The 20,331-nt window shown below is 37.6% G+C and overlaps 1 protein-coding gene across 1 annotated transcript; it reads left to right on the top strand.

The window, feature by feature from the left end:
* The first annotated feature begins 1,159 nt into the window (after positions 1-1,159).
* Positions 1,160-19,170, top strand: LOC146474872 (protein O-mannosyl-transferase tmtc2-like). The gene is made up of 16 exons (XM_085116685.1): positions 1,160-1,356; positions 4,077-4,384; positions 5,022-5,305; positions 5,829-6,670; positions 8,249-8,277; positions 10,057-10,171; positions 11,153-11,238; positions 12,018-12,079; positions 12,537-12,603; positions 13,347-13,402; positions 13,954-14,032; positions 14,440-14,561; positions 15,241-15,322; positions 17,050-17,164; positions 17,307-17,370; positions 17,878-19,170. Exons 1-16 carry the CDS (start codon positions 1,250-1,252, stop codon positions 18,055-18,057), a joined length of 2,598 nt encoding a protein of 865 aa, XP_084972811.1. The 5' UTR covers positions 1,160-1,249; the 3' UTR covers positions 18,058-19,170.
* Positions 19,171-20,331: the final 1,161 nt, after the last annotated feature.

The following is a 20,331-nucleotide window of genomic DNA, read 5'->3' as shown; positions in this document are numbered from 1 at the left end:
GGTATGGTTTTCAGGGTGTTTTGTCTTGAACGGGGTATCTATTTCATCACTGTCTGTCTTAAACAGGGCATCCCAACATGACCTAATGGCTTAACAGGGTAAGCGTAGATGTCTGTTTATTGGTCTTTTGAAGAACGAAGGATATTTCAATGATTTCAAGTAGACTGTGATTGCCAATGCATTAAAATACAGTAAGAAACTAGTGTATTCTTATTTCATTCTAGTCCTAAACAGGGTATGATTCTGGGTTAAATGTCCTAGATAGGGTCTGAAAATTTTGAATTGTGTCTTAAATGGGATAGGGAAATCAGAGACTTGTGTATTAAACAGGGTCAGAGTTTGAACGCCGGGGCCGCACCTCCCTACCCAACCATCTCTTGAGTACCCCCCCCCCCCCTCCGGGAATGAAAATACATATTTTCAGCTTATTTCAAGTAAGTCGCGATTATTCCTACTCGTTCAACTTGCACAACTTCTACGATGTGGCCGAACGATCTAGGAACTAAATTTGTAGCAACGGCGAAGGACAATTGACCGTTTATTTAATACGTGCTCAAGTTCTCCACAAAACCTTGAATTTGGTCAAATCTCGTTCTTGTTCTGTAGAGGACGGCAAAGAAATTTATAAGGCACATGCAAAGCGATTGTTCTTCCTCAGTAACACTTTTCGTCAAACCAGTAAACGTTGGACCCTCTTCTTCAGATCCGGGGGCCAAATCAACGCCATAACAGTACATATCAAGCGAAATAAAATGATCTCTCTTTAATGTTAGCGCCATTTTGTAAGACCTTTGCGAGCACACTGGCAACAACAACAACGTTTATTAATAATTAGTACACCAACAGCAACTTTTACACCCCCGCAAACCAGCTAGCCCGCAATGTGCAAAGAGTCCGCAAAGGTTCTTGTCACTCGTTTCAGGTTGGTGTGAAACCACAAAAGGCCCTCAAACTGTGTTCTTTAATTACAAGGTTAATATATAGAACAAAAATTATCTGTAGGAAAACTACGTCATTAGGTATAAAAGCGCCCATCCTGGGCTGGGTTTGGGTTTAACCGGACCTACAAAAATACCACACAAGATGAACAAAATGTTATTGTAGCCAAAAGCGAACGAAGGGGTCAACTGAACTGCTGTGGCGCGGTTACTCAGCGCCCTTAATCATATATTAAATGGCGGGATGTGTGGAGAGTTGAATTTGGGCTCAGCTGGCAGAAGTTATACTATAACCGGCATTAACTCTCGGAATGCAGAATGACAAATGGCAGTGGTGGCATACAGCGGCAATTTCCTCTCTGGCAGGACTGTTGTGTTATTCAAATTCGCTGTCCGCAGAATTTGCGTACGATGACAGGTAAGTTTAGAAGTGTTGTTTCATTTTGGGAGGAGGTTTCATCGAAGGATTAGAAAAATATTCTTTGGTCACGACATCAATGAACAGCTTTCTGTTATTTACAGAAAGAGCGTTTTGTGTATCTTAAGCGCGATTTTTGGGTTTTTATTGCGTTTGAGATCTTGTTACCTGTTTCAAGTTGAACATTTTTCGAGATGCGATTCAGTGTACAAACATGCTAAAGCTCATTTATTTTTAAACTGTTGTGGGCTAGCCGTAGATCAAATAAAGGTAGCGTCAAGGTTATAAGAAGAAAAATCTTGCATTTGAAGACATCAAAGAGCCTTCAAAGTGTAATTGTGCAGTAAAAACACAACTTAAAGAGCAAACGTTCAATTAATCGAAATATTTGAGTTCCTGCTGGCGAATATCCAGTTCGGGCACCTGTACCAGTTTATTATTGTTTTTCAACTTTAACAAAGGTGATCTAAAGCTGATTGTAAGTGATATTAAATAATCGTTTTTGCCAAAGAGCACACAGTCTTGACTTGCCTTTCGAATCTTAGAAAATGGTGAAAGGAAAAAATACTCATTTGTCGGGTTGAAACTGTATACATAAGTCTTAGCTGTTAAAGCTTTGAAGAGACTGGTGGAGTTTTCAAACATTCTTTGGCAATTAAAATGATAGCCGCCGTAGGTCACTCTATCGTTTGTCAATATTTATTTACCACCTTAAGCAAAGCATTTTGCAAATATTCAGTTTTGAAAATATTTTTCCTTTATACCTTACTGTTAATACACAGCTTAAAAATGCTCCATTAAAAAAAAAGGATGACTTCATCCTGAAGTATATTTTTATGGCTTAATGTTTGATAATTGCTAAAGTTGTTTGTATCTTCCTGTTGGTGTTGTAAAACGTACAGGCAAAATACCTGCTCTTGTTTGTGCTAGTTTTTGTTGAGAAGTTAGCTTTGAAATGATAAAAGCGCTATATGCATTTAGTACTTTCTGTTACAGTCTGGCATACTCTGCATATGAAATAATTGTGCTTCCTGGTATAAATATTCAACCAAATGCTAGTTTTGCAATTAAGTACAAATTATTGTTATTTTCTAATCAGTAGTTGGTTAATAATTAGTTTTTAATAAGGATCTCTCCACTTGGCAGCAGTACCAATATTCAAGATGTACTTGATTGTTAAAAAATAAATATTTTGCTGTTAACACATGACAGATTTGGCTTCATCGAGTTCACAAGAACAGGAAAGTGGAGGATGTGATATGGGGCTTTCATCCCTTAGCTCAGGAAAAAAATTAAATGTTTGGGGTTTTTTTAGTGAAAAAATATTAAATGACAACATTACTGTTAACAGTGTGGCTCACCTTACTGTGACCACCCAACAAACTTTTTGTTACAAGTTAGCCGTAAAATACAAAACGACATGTTTTCAATAATTTGTTGTTGCGTGACTTGCTTGTTGGACTTTGCAAGGAGGCGTGACCATTAATCAAATTTGCATATTTCAATAATTTGTTGTTGCATGACTTGCTTGTTGGATTTTGCAAGGAGGCGTGACCGTTAATCAAATTTGTGTGTCCCAATTGGCTAACTTGTAAAAAAAAAGTTTGTCGGGTGGCCATGGTAAGGCGCATCGCACTGTAAAAGTAACATAAGTTATAAACCCAAAAACTGTAAAGTAAAGGATGGCCACAAGGACGCAATGGGTTAAATGACTTCCCTTGGAGTAAAGATTGCAGTATAAATATGTTTTATGGTTTTGTTCTGTCTCTTGCTACAAAAGTAGGAACCAAACAAGTAGTTTAATATGTCAAATTCACTGACCGAAATGTGTGCAAAGCAATTCTCCTTCACCTTTAAAGAAAGGTGCGAATTACATTTTGTAAGGAAAACAAAACTTAAACAACAACTGAAAAAGAATTATTTAACAGTCAAAAAATGTACAATTAAAATAAATATTATTCTCTATTTGTATGAAATTCTTCATTTAGCTTTAGGTGCATAATTCTGTATGCATGGTGCCACTAGAACCAACAAAAGCCAAATTTGAATTTGATTTGAAAATTTCTGACTTGCATGTTGTTATAGGAGAGAAGAAAGAAAGTTACTCCTAAAGAAGAAGTAACAGCTTTAAAAAAAAGTTTGGGGGAGAGGGCATGGGGTGGGGGGGGGGGGGTTACAGAGAGGCCCGATGGGAGGCAGAAGGGAAATCTGGGAAAGAATAGAAACAGTTTTGACATTACACCTTCACCCTCCCACTGCTACTGCTCCACTCATTTTGAAACATAAGAGCTCTATTAAGCCCAGGTAGCAGGCTATTACACCTACGTCTTAAAAAAAAATTGATGCCACTGATCAATACATGTTGCATGGTTGTCTTACAAATGCATTTTCAATTGCTATTTAAGCCTCAATCAAATTGGACACTACAGCTGTAAGTATTCCACGAAAACTGTCCAAGTTTTAAAGTATGTTTAATCTGATGGAAGTTGGAGGCTTGAAAGAGAAGGAGGAACAGCAATTATATCTTTTAATTGAAAAATGTGCATGAGATCTGCATGCACAAAGGGTACATGTATTTTTCTTCGTGTTTACTAGTATTTGATATTATTATTTATAAAGAGTGTCAGGACTACAGTATTTTTTTGTGTGTGCTCAAATTATTCAGTATGTATTAAGCTACTCCATTGTGCCTCACTTACCTATCCTTTTTTTTGTTGCAGCCGAGCTATTGTAAAAAATTCTGATCTTCTGCCTTCAACGCCATGGAGCAATGTTCTATTCAATGACTTTTGGGGCACACCTCTAACTCACAGTGGAAGCCATAAGTCCTACAGACCCATATGTGTGGCAACATTCAGGATAAATTACTACTATGGTGCATTAAACCCATTTGGTTATCATCTTGTGAACGTTTTGCTGCACAGTGCCGTGTGTTGGCTTGTTGTGGTCTTGTCATATACTTTTTTTCATGTGCACTTTCCAAGTTTAGTGGCAGGGCTCTTGTTTGCTGTACACCCCATTCACACAGGTAAGATTGCTCTGCATGCTTCAATTAACTTTAAACTGAAATATACTAACTTGTGCACAGGGCATGACTGTACAGTAAATTAATGATGCTCAAGATTTTGGCTGACTTTGAACCTAGAGCTGAAGTAGTTTTGCTTGAACTTGATGTCCAGATGTTAAAAAATTTTAAATAATGGTATATATCAGTTACAGATTCTGAATTAATTACATCGTACATCATTCACCTGATCGAAAACTTGGCCATTTTATATGTTACAACATCATAAACTGTAATTAGAAATCTTCTTGTGTCGCTAAATTTTGGCGAGACTTTAAAACTTCACCAATTTGAAATATTATTCTGATCTGGAACCTTCTAAGTCATGTTAAAAGAGTTTTCAATTAATAGATTGAAATAATTTAATTTGACCTGTGATATTAATGTTGTGGTTTAATTTTTTTTTTTTTTTTTTTTAGTTTAATGTGCAACTTGTTCATTACATCATGATCTGAGTCTTCGGGTAATAAAATTGAAAATTTTTAACCCCCCAAAAATTTTGAACCAGAACATTAAATCTGCAAACTAGATTGGAATTCAATTTGCTGTCTTGTCTTTATTTGTATCACTGACATTTTTTTCTTTTCTTCCCTCATATCAGAGGCTGTGACTGGCGTTGTTGGAAGGGCAGACATTGGAGCTTGTTTGTTTTTCATTGCATCGTTACTGGCATACATCAAATCTCATGAAGTCTCTACCAATGTTTCTCTTCTTGGATGGAGTAACACCAAGTGGCGATGGCTTATATTCTGTTTTTTACTCTGTATTGCAAGCATGCTGACCAAAGAACATGGAATCACTGTTTTAGGAGCGTGTGCTGTTTATGAGGTTATGATACTCATAATTAGCAACAGGAAACAGAATCTTACTGTGGCCTTGACACAGGCAAGTGTAAGCTCTTAAACTGTCAGGCTAGGTATTTTTTTTTATCATTCCATCATGGCATGACTACAGTCCTGAAGCGAGCTTTTTAAAGTTGACAGCTGGCTGCCAGCCAGTCTTTGAAGATTGTTTTTCTTATTGAGTAACATAGTATTTCTAAGCACTTCGGGGTATTAGGCCAGCTATCAGCATATCTGGGGGAGGGGAGGGGGTGCTCAGTAGGGCTTCATTAGGGGAGTTGTGGGGGGGGGGGGACTCCATCAGGAGGTTCAACCCCATCAAAATGTTACAGTATTGTAAGTCTATAATAGGTGAAACTAATAAAATACAAAAAAATAATAATTCACAGTACATAGCTTGTCTTTAGTTCAATGTCGTTGTCAGAGTTTGACTCCTTAAGGGACTAAGATTTTTTTTTGTCCTGCACTCATGAAGACTGCACATACATAATATTATACTCACTACTTGATATCTTTCTTCTTTTTGCTGATTATATTGTTTGTAATATATCTTTGTTATTTCCTAGGCATTTCAGAATGGTTGTGTTTTGCGTCTCCTTGCTGTATGCTTCACTGGACTTGGGCTTTTCTTCGTACGATTCTCAATCATGGGAAAGCAAGCGCCAGATTTTTCTCCATCTGATAACCCTGCAGCAAACTGTGAGAACTTGCTGACAAGACTGTTGACTTTCTTGTATTTACCAGCATTTAATTTCTGGCTTCTCTTATGTCCCAGAACGTTGAGCTTTGATTGGTCAATGGACTCTATACCCCTTGTAGAATCTTTACTGGATCCACGCTGTGTGATAATCGTAATATTTTATGGATTTCTTGCAGTCTTGGGCTTTTACTGTTTAAATGAATGTACCACTTGTTTTGAAACAAGTGTCAAAGGCCACGTTGGAAAAGAACAATTCAAGAAGGAACCACTTGCTGCAATTCACAGGAAGGACCATTTATTCAAGAATGGAAAGAAACATACAAAGAAATCCACAAATGGTGTAATTCAAACATCCAGTGACCTAAATCTTTATCAAAACAATAATTTACCCATTGGAACATTCAATGTCACTGGTAAAAACTGTTTGCTTCAAGCTGCACTCATGTCACTTGGAATCTTAACACTTTCTTTTCTGCCAGCCAGTAACTTATTTTTCTACGTTGGATTTGTGGTAGCAGAGAGAATCCTGTACATTCCAAGTGTGGGATATTGTTTGCTGATTGCTGTCGGAGCTGATATCATCTGGCGTGTGTGTAATCAACAGCAACAAAAATGGTTTGCTGGTCTTTTAGTGTGTGTCCTGGTCCTATTTTCTGCCAGAACAGTGAGAAGGAACTGGGACTGGCAAAATGAAGAAAGTCTCTACAGGTAGATATTTAATTAGGTCACAGTTGAACTTGAACTTGGGTGAGATTAGGATATAGTAGTTAAGGTTTAAGGTGAGGGGCCCTGGGGGGGGGGGGGGGGGATTTTTGGGATTGTTGGATTTGTGGTAGCAGAGAGAATCCTGTACATTCCAAGTGTGGGATATTGTTTGCTGATTGCTGTCGGAGCTGATATCATCTGGCGTGTGTGTAATCAACAGCAACAAAAATGGTTTGCTGGTCTTTTAGTGTGTGTCCTGGTCCTATTTTCTGCCAGAACAGTGAGAAGGAACTGGGACTGGCAAAATGAAGAAAGTCTCTACAGGTAGATATTTAATTAGGTCACAGTTGAACTTGAACTTGGGTGAGATTAGGATATAGTAGTTAAGGTTTAAGGTGAGGGGCCCTGGGGGGGGGGGGGGGGGGTACTTGGGTTCAGTTTTGCTGGGTATGTGCCGCTGGCCTCTCAGAGCCCCTGCCCCATTATAGTCTATTTTGTGGTCAGTTATAGAACCCATCTTAGTCACTTTTTGGGAAAATGTAATTTTCGCGATCCCAACTAAGTCACTTTCTATTTATGCATCTACTTTCAAGAACGGAATGTAATGCGAGGTGATTGTGACATTTAATAAACAACAACTTCCTGAACTTTTTAACCGAGACCATTTTGAATCCCTACTTAATAGAATTTTCTTACCCCAAAAAGCCGAAGAGAATGGGGTTGACTTGAAAATGCAACCCCGTTCTAGTCAATCCAGTCGTGAAAATGCGAATGCGACCCCATCCAGCAGCACATCCCCATTAGCCTCTTATAAGGAAGTACCCCCCCCCCCCCCCTTCAGGTGAGGGGTTCCTCCTACTTGTAGGTCTACCGGCATTTTTTTTTTCACACATTTTACACAATAGGGGCAAAATCTACATGGTACATGTAATGTGTGGTTTGGTTATCTCATTAGAAACATACCTTCTTATTTATCTTGTGATCTAAAGCCTTGAGTTGGCCTGTGACTTTTGCTGAATACTCAAGAAATGAAACAAAACAGTCTTTATGCCAAGTTAGAGCATATTTGGAAAAAAATTATGTGGATTCTAAGGTCAAGTTGTCATTCATGCCCCGTTTCCAGCAAACTCTTCAATTTTAAGGACTTAATGTAGTCTACATATAATAAATTATTAGAAACAGTTGGAGCCCTTGATCAGAAGCTTGACTTTGATCCTCATAGCTTTAAGATGTATAAATTTTTCTAGATGTATCCTGCATGGCAGGAGGTAGCAAGGGGAAAGGAGAAGGGGAATCAGGCTTATGAGGGGAGCGAGGGAGAGGGTAAAGGAAGCTTCCTTTCCCCTGTTCCTAATGCTCCCCTTGTGCATCGTGCGTACTCCCAATTTCCCTTCTCCCTTCCTCGTTTCTAGTGCCTGCCATGCAGGCTACATGTATACCAGATGCAGCTGTTATCCACTTTATATTATTGGTTGATGAACATTAGTGCAGATGGCTTCTGCTGGAGATTCATCAGATAAATATTTATTTGTTGTACATGTATTTCATAATTATTTTGTGCTACTTTTTTAATTTCAACAGGTCTGGTATCTCTATTAACGCTGCCAAAGGTAAAGCACTTCATCACCAATCTAGCTTCAATCTCTCTCTCCTCCGCAGAGGCTCCGCTGAGAAAAGGGAGTGCAGGCGTAAAATTCAGTGGAAGGCGACAGCGGGAGCCTCTGCCAGAAACCACGCCCAATATGGCTGCGATCCGGGGGAGTCATTTTGTAACTAGGGTGGTGTGCGTACTTATGTCATGAAAATGGCGGGTGTTTGTGAAATTGTCATGTTGCGCGATGTGGGAGATTTACTCACGAAAACTTACCTACATGCTTAGAAATCAGGGAAAGTTTGTTTATCTCATGATGACTGTTTAGAAAACGCTTTTATTTTGCTGTGATGCCTTGAATCATCACTGCAAGAATGAAATTCAAGTTACACGAGCGGCGATCGTGTGGAGATAAAAGAGTGCATGCAAAGAAATGATTTATTGAGGAAACGTCTGCCAGCTGAGACCAAACAAAAACTGTCAATTCAGTCTTAAAAGAGACTAGAGCAAGTAAGCTTAATGTTTTAATCAAAGCGTATTTTCTTCTATACTCCTAAACGACCAAACTTGATATTTTTATCTTGTAAACAAGTTTTATCAGAAGAAGTTATAATGATCTTTCGGTGATTTAATTAGCATTTAGTTCTTACGGGAAGCTTGTTATTTACTGTGATGAAACAACTGTCTTTCAAAATAAGATTATAAAAGGCTAAAAGGCCTTTCAAGCCCAGAAAAAGCAATTATTTGTTCGTGACTATTGTTCACTTTTACGAAGCAAAATGTACTAAGTCCACTCTCCACGGGTTTCAAGGGGGGCTTCGAATACAAACGATTTTGCTTTTTTCTAGAAATTGTGAGATCTCACCTTAAAATTAATGACTGCAAACTGTAGAGACAAAGTAAATGCTGACTTCCGCCAAGAATGAAACTGTCAAATTTAGAGATGAGCGAGAAATCAATCGATGTACAAGAAAACGACAAGGATGTACAAGAAAACGACATGCTTCTGGCAGAGGTTCGCCGCCAAGTCCTTCCACTCAGCTTTTGCGCCTGCACTCACTTCGTTCAGCGGATACACATAACACCCCATCGAAGCTCTGCGGAGGAGAGAGCTTCAATCTAACTTTAAGCATAAATTTTCTGTTCCTCCAAATCATATTTGAAATTGATTCACAAATGTAAGAGAACTAGGAAACCTTTAAGGAATTTTTCATTTTTTTTTCTTTTTTGCACAGTTTATGACATTCACTATGCAGGAAAAGCAGATCTTAGTAATTGGGCTACTTGAATCCTGAGAGAAAATTGGGGGTAATGGGGGCATTTTTAGAGATTAAAAAAGCAGTAAAATACAAAGCAATGAATGGCATTTTTTTTTCCAAATTCAAGCTTTATTATCTCTGAAAAATGTACGGTTACCCCAATTTTCTCTGTGGATACCAAAAGCACTTGCTAAGTTCTGCTTTCTCCACATAATTTTAAACCACACAAAAATATCCCTGTATTAGTAGGCACCACCCATAGGAAACCCGTATCTCAAGATGCACAGAATATATGTGCAGTAACAAATGTAGGCATCATCCTTAAGTGCATGTAAACATTTTACATGTTGAATGTAACATGTTGCCTACTAACGGTGAGGATCTTTCTTCTATTTGATCGTTCATCTGCAGTTCAAAATATAAATTGTTTCATATATTTACATTCATTTATGTTGAAATATGTAACTTTGATGAACATTAATTATATATATTTCTGATTATTGTTAAAAATAATCACCAGCTCTTGATTTACTTGACAGCATGGTCAAACCTGGGAAATGTACTGAACTCTCAAAAAAGAATGAGAGAAGCTGAAGATGCCTACAGGAAAGCTCTCTCTTATCGCTCTAATATGGCGGACACCCATTATAACCTGTAAGTTGGTCGCTTGTCGCATTTAAGGTGTGATTCATGTTCTACATTTTTGTTTGACTGCCTTTAGGCTAATAATTAAGAATCACTGGCAGGTATATCCTGCAAACTAGAATGCAGTCAGGCCCTCAGTTGTTCAAAGCCTGATTATCCTGGATTAATGTGAACTTTGAGTCGAGTTTAATAACTAATTTTTCAAAAAGACTTTTGTCTCTCAGTTTTGACTTAGACTTTTAATTCTGAAAGTGAGAAGTGATCATCGCAGTGAATTTTCCAATTTATGCAATTGGAAATTGGAAGCCTGAAAAAAATTCAGGCTTCAACGGGATTCGAACCCGTGACCTCCGCGTTACCGGTGCGATGCTCTACCAACTGAGCTATGAAGCCACACATTGGGAGCAAGGTCAATTGTAGGTTCCCATTTTCCCGTGAGAGGAGTGAAACGATGTAAAGTATATGAAATAATTCATATATGAACTGCGGATATAGATGAAAGTGAGAAGTGATCATCGCAGTGAATTTTCCTCTCACGGGAAAATGGGAACCTACAATTGACCTTGCTCCCAATGTGTGGCTTCATAGCTCAGTTGGTAGAGCATCGCACCGGTAACGCGGAGGTCACGGGTTCGAATCCCGTTGAAGCCTGAATTTTTTTTTTTCAGGCTTCCAATTTCCAATTGCATAAATTGGAAAATTCACTGCGATGATCACTTCTCACTTTCATCTATATCCGCAGTTCATATATGAATTATTTCATATACTTTACATACTTTTAATTCTGTAACACCCGGGCTGTAACATTACCTTAAAATTAGTTTTCAAAACCACTCTTAACGTTAGTGAGGTGAAAACTGTGGTTAACTTTTTATTCGTGGATGCACATTATTCAAACTACCACCAGTTAAACTTTAAAGACTGAACCACTGGGTATTTACCAAGTGAAGTAAGGTTTTTTATGAACTGGGCTGTGCTATTTCCTTTCAGGGGAATACTTTTAGCTGAAGAGCAGCGTTACAATGAAGCAGTCCGTAGTTATGAAAGTGCCATCCACTTCAGACCAAGATTGGCTGGTGAGAGAAAATATGAACAGTGTGACATGCAAAGTGCAAAACACTTTTAACTAGTTTGCATACTTTTGGATAATGAGAGTTTAAGGATAACAGAGAAAAAGCGTACAAATCAATGTGACAGGTACATTGTACATTGTGATTGGAAAGTATGGTGATTGCACAAAAGTATTTGGATTGTCTAGAAGCTGTGACCTCATTAATTTAGTAACGTCAGTGATGGGAGGTAGTGTTCTCACAAGGCCGAAGTAACAGGAGCTCACTACCCTGTCATTTTTGCACACAGAGGGGTTAAAAATGCACTGCCTCAATACTCAACCAGCTAGGATTTTTATAAAGTTATGGTCAGTTTTATCAACAGAGTTGATAACAGTACCCATCTCACTGTAACCAATTTTTGACTAACAGTTTGTAAAAACAGACTTACAGTACACAACCCAATAGGACTTAATGTGCTGGCCGTGGTTGTTCAAAGAGCAGATAACTTTATCCAGTGGATAAATTGCTATCCAGTGAATAAGTTGTATTGGTTTTATCCGCTGGATAGCGATTTATCCACTGGATAGGGTTATCCGCTCTTTGAACAACTGGGACCTGGTCAACACGCCACCCAAAAATGTCTGCTATTGTTTGTCTGAGCATCATGCGCTTTTGCTAAGGAGTATTTCATTTGCTATGTAAATTATGTAAATGTATTCTAATTTATAAAAATTATGCAATTCCTAAATCAATTTATTTAACTTTAGTATGGCTTATAAAATCATAATTTTTTTTAATTTCAGCTGCTCATCTAAATTTGGGCATTGTGCTTTCTGACATGGGGCACAAAGACAAGGCTATTAAGGTGTGAAACATTCTTTTGTGTATAGTTTATTTTTTAGCCTATATTAAATGTTTTATAATATTTAACGATAAATAATTCCACAAGTGTGCATTGGATATGAGATGATAGATAGCTAATGTCCAACGTGTTAAGCCCCAAGTTTGCTATATATTCATCTCACATCCAACAAGCACAAATGGATTAATAATTATTTTTATTTAAAACAACCAAGACTTATCGCTAGATCTTGATGATTTCACTTTGCAAGAACAACTAGAAAATAATTATGGTTCTATTTCTCAGGCATGGTATATTATGGCTGATATACCATGGCTGCTTATAGGCCAATCAAAACTCTGGAATATTGCATTATCTAATGATCAAGTTTTAATAATATTGTATAAATTATGCATGGTTGACATGAATCAGGTCAATTACTGTTGAACAAGGTTGATTCTCAAGTACTGCTGCTTTTTAGGTTTTAAGAAATGCCACAAGTATAAGTGGACATGGCTTGAAGGATCCCAAACATCACTCTTATTCAAGTAAGTACCTATTGAGAAGCACAGTCAAGCATTAATCAAGGAGTGTATACAATATGCGAGCCAGCGAGGCATGCGAGGCAGATGTGCGAGGCGTGCGAGGCATGAACAAAACAAGCGAGGCATGCGAGGCATAATTGGACAACCCCCAACATAAACTGCTAACCGTTAAGCTAACCGGGAAGCTATTTAAGCTTAAACCTGAGTGCTATTTAGGCTAACCGGAGTGCTTTTTAGGCTAACTGGAGTGCCTCGCACGTCTGACTCACATGCCTCGCATGCCTCGCTGGCTCGCAGATTGTGCATCCCCTAATCAAGCTATAGTCTTTTATGTAACTCTAATGATTTGTGTTCCAAAAATATGACTGCTGTTGTTTCTCTGGGCACCATGTCCTAGCTTTTGCTATAATTATATGGAATATGTAAATTAAGTAAATTTAATTTGTTCTTATTTGTCAACAAAGATGGTTCAAAAATACAGTCAAACATTAACCAAGCTTTAGTTGTTGTACTGTTGGAGTCTGTGACTGGTTAATTTCCATGTGCTAGACCAGGTACACAATAGAGATCAGGGTCATTTTAAAGTATTAGACAGTGCGTTGTGAATAAATACACATGACAGGTTGTGTAAGACACATAAAAGTCAATCTGTTCATTCACGTTATAAGTGTTTACTACATGTAGATGAAGAGGTAGACACACGAAACCTATTTCATTGAAATAATTTTTTTATCTCTAACTTACAGTTGTTTCTATAAAGTACAACCTTGGCCGAATCTTAGCTCAGTTGGGAAGACTAGAGGTCAGTGTACTTGAGTGACTATCAGCTTTTTAATAAGTGGTGGATAGAAGTACTGTATATCAATAGATGGAGTCAGCAACTCCATTGTCTTTTGCCAAACATAGCAAGGTTTCAAGTCAAGGGTGCGGATGACCTTTCAAAAAAAGATGTCTGGCAAATTTTTAGTCAAATTTCAGTGGTCTTGACAGTTTTGAAATCTTGTTTTGTGAAGTCATCCCAGAGTCTCAAATTCTTTTGCAAGGCTGAGAAGGCCTCAGCAAATGTTTTTAATTGGCTTAATTTTTATCAACAGATTTGATCAAAGGTAATTGGCCACCATAAAGAGATTTGAGTGCCAACATTCAAAAAATTCAAACATTTGTTTCTACTCCCCTCCAACACAGCATCACAGCTTCTTTAGAAACTAACCCTCCTAAGAATGCCTTACAAAGTCAACTATTAAGTTACCATTCTTGTCCCTTATATTTTGTGTGTGGAACCAATCTGGCTGCTGAAAAATTCCCGGTTAGTCAGTCTGATCTCTAATTGCTTGAATTGATGTCTTTTAACAGGAAGCCATTAGAGTTTATATGGATGCAGTGGAAACCAGACCACCTGATTATGAGCCACACAGTCTGTTTAACTTGATAGGTCAGTAGCTTACAAGTCAGAGTAAACCAAAATATAGAAAAAAGGCGTTTGTCTTGTAGTTTAAAATTAAATTTATTAAATAACTCAAAATGAATTGAGACTTAAAACTACTTTGATCTTTATTTCTGTTTGTCCTGTAAGTACTCAGGACGGTCATGGGTTTGATATTTCCTGTTCAGGACTCAGATTTTTTTCTTTGTCCATGCTCATGTGAAACGATGAGCATTCCACTATCAACCTAAATTGCCCTGTCCTTGTCAGGACATTTTAAGAGAGTATGAAGTCATTTGTGGCACTTATCACTCTCAGTGCGGCAATTACTTGATCCACAATACTGAAACTGAAATCCTCCAATTACCAACAAATATGAAAGTTAAGATTGACTATCAGGTATTATCTGTATCTAGGTGAGGCATACTCTGCAGCTGGAAATATAAAAGAGGCAGAAAGATGGTATAAAAAATCACTGAAGAGCAAACCTGATCACATGCCTGTGCATCTCACATATGCTAAGCATCTGACTAAAATCGTGAGTACAACCCCATGGTTCCAAAAACTTGTGGGCCCCCCTGAAAGTAGTCACACTAGTACTCTTTTACCCTTCACCCCCTCCCCCACCCTCACCCTGGACTCCCCCATTACTGTAAATTTGATGGTTGCCAGCAGTGCAGTGATTTAATGCCTGTAAGTCAACTGACACCTTAACTATAAGAGTGTATACAATATGCGAGCCAGCGAGGCATGCGAGCCATTGCGAGGCATGCGAGGCAGACGTGCGAGGCATGAACAACCCCCAACATAAATGCTAACCGTTAAGCTAACTGGGGAGCTATTTAAGCTAACCTGAGTGCTTTTTAGGCTAGCCGGAGTGCTTTTTAGGCTAACCGAAGTGTTTTTTAGGCTAACCTGAGTGCCTCGCACGTCTGCCTCGCATGCCTCGCTGGCTCGCAGATTGTGCATCCCCAACTATAACAATAACACCTTAAGAAATTCAGAAATTACAACGTACAGGTAAAATTAATATTCTATTTCCATTTTATGCTACAAAATTTGGTAATTAAGAAAGTCTAACAAAGTATGCCCTAACAAGGGACAAAAAACAGCAGGTGTTGAATTCAAAAATACATGTATGCCAAATTTTTCTATATTCTATTCTCAGAATATATATAATATTATATATATATATATAAATTATTGTATCATCACAGGGACAGATTGCTGAAGCTGAAGCATGGTTCAAAAAAGCACAGGTTTTAGATAAAACTGATCCTGCTGCCTGGACACATTATGGTAAGTTTGGATTAAACCATTATCTATTGATGGCAGAACTGACATGTAGACACTTTATATTATTTTAATAATTATTAGAACAAGTAGAATACCACAATTAACAGAAATATACAGGATTTGACATCCAATGATCAAAACTCTAAATTATTTACCTAATCAATGAATCTACGGCTGAGGACGACACAGTGAAGGAAGAGACACGTTTGGGCTGAAAATAAACTTTAATCACTTACGAGGTCGCAAAATGAGCCCCCGTGGGGGGGAGGGTGGGAAGACGAAAACTCTTGCCGGCTAGCGACACGTGGGAAAACTGATAGGCATGGGAGACGCGAACATGATCCTAGCAAATAATAGCTGACAATCACAGTCAATAATTAACCTATTTGACATCCGATGATCAAAACTCTAAATTATTTACCTAATCAATGAATCTACAGCTGAGGACGACGCAATGAAGGAAGAGACACGTTTGGGCTGAGTTCGCAAAATGAGCCCCAAGAGGAATGGAGAAATTGGCCCAAACATGTCGGAAATGGAGAACGATGATGAAACTTACAAGTAAAGGAAAGGGAATGGGTAGCGATAGGGATTAAACTAAAATTAATTAAGGGCGGTCGAGAAATAAACTAGCAGCCATAATATCAGCAACCCCCGTTCGGGTTGTCAAAGGAAGGGACAAATATGTCTGATAAGCGTCAGAGCGCCAGTCACCGTGAAGCTTAATTAAATGTTCTAGCACGCCTGCTTGGTAGGCAAAAGTAGCTCCACCCCTGCAGAAACTATGGGGGGAATAGTTCGTCGGGTTCAGACCCAGACCAGCAATGACTTGCTTGAGGGTGGTGGCAAAATAATGCGCAGTAAGGGGGACGACAGCACTACCATGGCGACTTGGGAGGCAGAAGAAAGGTGACGTGTTGGAGGCAGGAACCAAAGCGAAATAACGACGAAGAGCCGACACAGGACAGAGAGACGAGTGTGGGATACTGGGTAGAGGGATGAAATGGATCCCCTCCTGGTGCTGACGCATCTTGGACCACTTGATTCGGAGGACAGCGCCAGAGTCAGTTAACTTGATATCCCCGCGAGAAAGGTGTCGGTCGCCATTGAATGAGGCAGTCGAGGCAGCAACGAGATTAGATTTCCGTAAAAAGGAAAAGAACGCAACGATAAACAAGGCCCAGATAGCTGCCTGTGGTGCTGAGGTAAGATCAAGAGAAGACCCGATAGCAGCCTAAAGGTCGGGCGTGATTGGGTGCTTCTGACGAGAAGAGGTACAAGCCAGTGCAAGTGGCATCTTGAGACCTGAGGTGGTTTGGATTGCTTTGAAGGGCTTAAAAATACGAAGATTTGTACCTGTAATTGTCTTTTGCCAAAAGTGTTCTAAATTAAGTTATGATTTGTTATGTGTACACATCCCATGCACTCTTGAACAAATTATGTACTAAGAGCTGATATAAAAGCATAAGGCATCCAACACCATGATGCAGATTTCATGTGAATTTTAAATGGGAGCCCTGAAAGCCTTGATGTATTTTATATCTGTACACTCATGATCACTCACTTCCGTGCTGTCCTGGATGAACTGGCGCCCACTCCACAGGGTTTCAAATGAATGATCAAAACCAATAGATAGGCATCATACATGCATGACTTCGTACAATCCGTTTGTTACAGGGTTATGTGGTAGTTCTTTTATTAATGCCACATGTTGTTTTTGTGTCTTCAAGGCCAGTTTTTGTTTGAGCAGAAGCGAGTGTCTGAAGCAGCTGTCATGTTTACAAAGGCCATGGAGTTAGCTCCTCATGATTTTGATATTGCTTTTACAGCTGCTGGTTATCTCAGGTAATTATTCACAATTTAGCTGATACATGATTACTTTTTGCAGTTTCTCTGAACCTACTGTAAAGTCCAGAATAAAAGAGCCCCCCCCTCCCCCCTATCTTAATCTCAAATGCTAGCTAACAAGGTTTTTTGCTTTTTGTAGAGAAATTGGTAAGAATCAAAAAGCTGAGGATTTTTACAAGAGAGCAGCTGAGTTGAACCCACAGGTAACTGTCTTGGAATTATTTCTGCCTTTTGTAGTTACGGTCAGTAGAAGATAATTTTGTTATTTCAGGATGTACCATTTATAGCCTAGAACGTACTGAGTCCATTTTTAATACTAATCTCTTAAACTAACTCCCACACATACGCTATGTATTAAGTGTGCTGGTGTGCTTATAGTGTATGTTTTTGAAGCAGTTGGGTCTGGGATAAGGTATAGACTGAAAACAGAGAGTTTTGGTCTAGAATAGGGTATCATTGACAAAAAGTAATTATATTAGTTTAGTCTGGAAAAGGTCCCTGGGAATAAGAATGAAGACTGAAGTTTACAATAGGGTGGAGATTTTTGGTGTGTATAGTTAAGAATAGGGTGGCAAAATGCCGCTGAACATGGTTTGGTATAGGGTATTAGGGTTTCAGAGTGCCAGTGGCACACCCTCACCCCAAACTCCCCCCACCCCCAACCTGGGTAGAACAGTTGGCTGATAATGTTACTGTTTATTTGTTTTCAGAATCCTGCTGCACACATGAATCTTGGAGCCATGTTACACATGCAAGGAAAACTTGATGAAGCAGAGAAAAGTTATACAAGAGCACTAGAGCTCAAACCTGGGGACAAACTCACACAAGAGAATCTTAGCAAACTGAGGTCTTTGCAAGCAAAAAGAAGGAAGACAATCAAGAAGAGTTGAGCATCTTTCAGTATTGCCTAGGTATAAGGTGAAAAAATGATTAATGTGAAAACGTAACGAAATACTGTCAGGGCTTAGATTTAAGTTTTGGGAATTAGATGCTTACAACAGCTAGATTGTGAACAAAGGGTTTGACTTCAATGGCATGTTGACATCTTATCCAACTTAGTATATATAGCAGTAATCCTACATGCTTGCGGAATAAGGCCAAGACTTTTTACTGGAAAGTTTGATCCCTAAATTCGTAAACTTTTGGAGGTGTTGCAAAATGTTAATTCAACTAGAAAACTTTCCCCAAACATTTTTACTTGACATGGTACTGATCATTTTTGCATGCAGGTAAAAGATAGGTCACTGTGCAAATGTTTGAGATAAAAAGAAATGTTCAATCTGCAGATTCTCTGGGTTATACATGAGTTTTATGCAACATTTGTACTTGTCATTCTCGTTTGTTTACAAGTTTGTTTGTTTTTGTTTTTTTTCACTTTGTTTTTCGTGAATGTGCAACATTTAATAGAAAATTTGGTTCAATCAGCTTAGAAATGCATCCTAGCAATGTCATATGCATGTTTCACACACATAGCTTTGAACCTTTTTAAAAAAATTAGGACTACAATGTACGTGATACAACTTGTGGTTTTACCCTAGGTAGAAAGAAAGGAATGCTAAATTCGTTAATTGTTGACCTTTGGTTTTGTTTCCTTTAAAAAACGAAACTGTTTAAGAGGAATAAATTATTAGTTTTGTTGAAAACTCTAAAAACGTTCAAAGCAGTACTATTTAATAAGTTAAATGTAGAGGCTATGAAATATAATAGATGTGTTGTACACTTATCTAAATGTTTTTGTAGATTTAAAAAAAAAATAGTTTTGGTGAAACTCTAAAAATGTTCAAATTTGTAGTAAGATTTAATTTAAAGAAATAAGTCATACTTGTCTATTATGTTGCTCAGATTCAAATGTTTTGAAGCATTTTTTAGAAAATTTTTAGAAAAATAGATTTAATTCGATTTAATTTAAAGAAATAAGTCATACTTGTCTATTATGTTGCTCAGATTCAAATGTTTTGTAGCATTTTTTAAAAAATATTTAGAAAAATAGATTTAATTCGATTTAATTTAAAGAAATAAGTCATACTTGTCTATTATGTTGCTCCGATTCAAATGTTTTGTAGCATTTTTTAAAAAATATTTAGAAAAATAGATTTAATTCGATTTAATTTAAAGAAATAAGTCATACTTGTCTATTATGTTGCTCAGATTCAAATGTTTTGTAGCATTTTTTAGATAATTTTTAGAAAAATAGATTTAATTTGATTTAATTTAAAGAAATAAGTCATACTTGTCTATTATGTTGCTCAGATTCAAATGTTTTGTAGCATTTTTTAGAAAATATTTAGAAAAATATATTTAATTTGATTTAATTTAAAGAAATAAGTCATACTTGTCTATTATGTTGCTCAGATTCAAATGTTTTGTAGCATTTTTTAGAAACATTTTTAGAAAAATAGTTTTTTGTTTGAACAGTAAAGAAATGTTCAAAGTAGTAAGATTAAGTTAAATACAAAAGCATATTATTTATCTAGAACATATTTATTTAGCTTTTATAGTTGAAGGAAATTATTTTATTGTCGTCTTGCAAATAATACAATGTAGTCGTATCTATAGTTTCTGTTGTTTTCTTTTTTTTTCTTATTTTTTTATACATGAAGTCAAACTTTTTAAAAATTAGAAACACTTGTATACCAGGACAGGGATCATATCTACAGCAGATATGGCTGCTTTTGAGAATTCTCACATATGATTTAATGTAAATATTTTCAAATTCGGTATTAGATGGATAAGGGGGTAAGTTTGTAAAGAAACTATGGTGCTGTGTTGGTGGGCAGAAGAAACAAATGACAGTTGGATTTATGAGTTGTTAACTAAAGATAATCTCATTATTCGTCACTCGCTCTGACAGAGGGCTAATACTTGAAACGACAGCACTCAAATCTTTTTACGGACTGGTGAAATTACCTTAAGAAATCAGCTCTGTTGGTTAAACAAACATCAGTATAATAGACCTGGGTTGGGGGGGGGGGGGGGCTCCTATGCCCAAAGTACCTTTATAGAGTGTTTAAATAATCTAAAGTGGCAGCTGTTAGGATTATTCTTAACTGGTACACCTTTTAGAATTTTAGAGGTATCAGCCCAGAGAGAATACAACAGGAACTGCAACAACCTGTTAAAATATTGTTGTAGAACTGTACCCTGAGGGTTTAAAATCCATCTGA

The sequence above is a fragment of the Pavona decussata genome, unplaced genomic scaffold (assembly GCF_977016875.1).
Source record: "Pavona decussata unplaced genomic scaffold, jaPavDecu1.1 SCAFFOLD_87, whole genome shotgun sequence".
Taxonomy (NCBI): Eukaryota; Metazoa; Cnidaria; class Anthozoa; order Scleractinia; family Agariciidae; genus Pavona; species Pavona decussata.
This window is presented reverse-complemented; position numbering and strand designations above follow the sequence as displayed.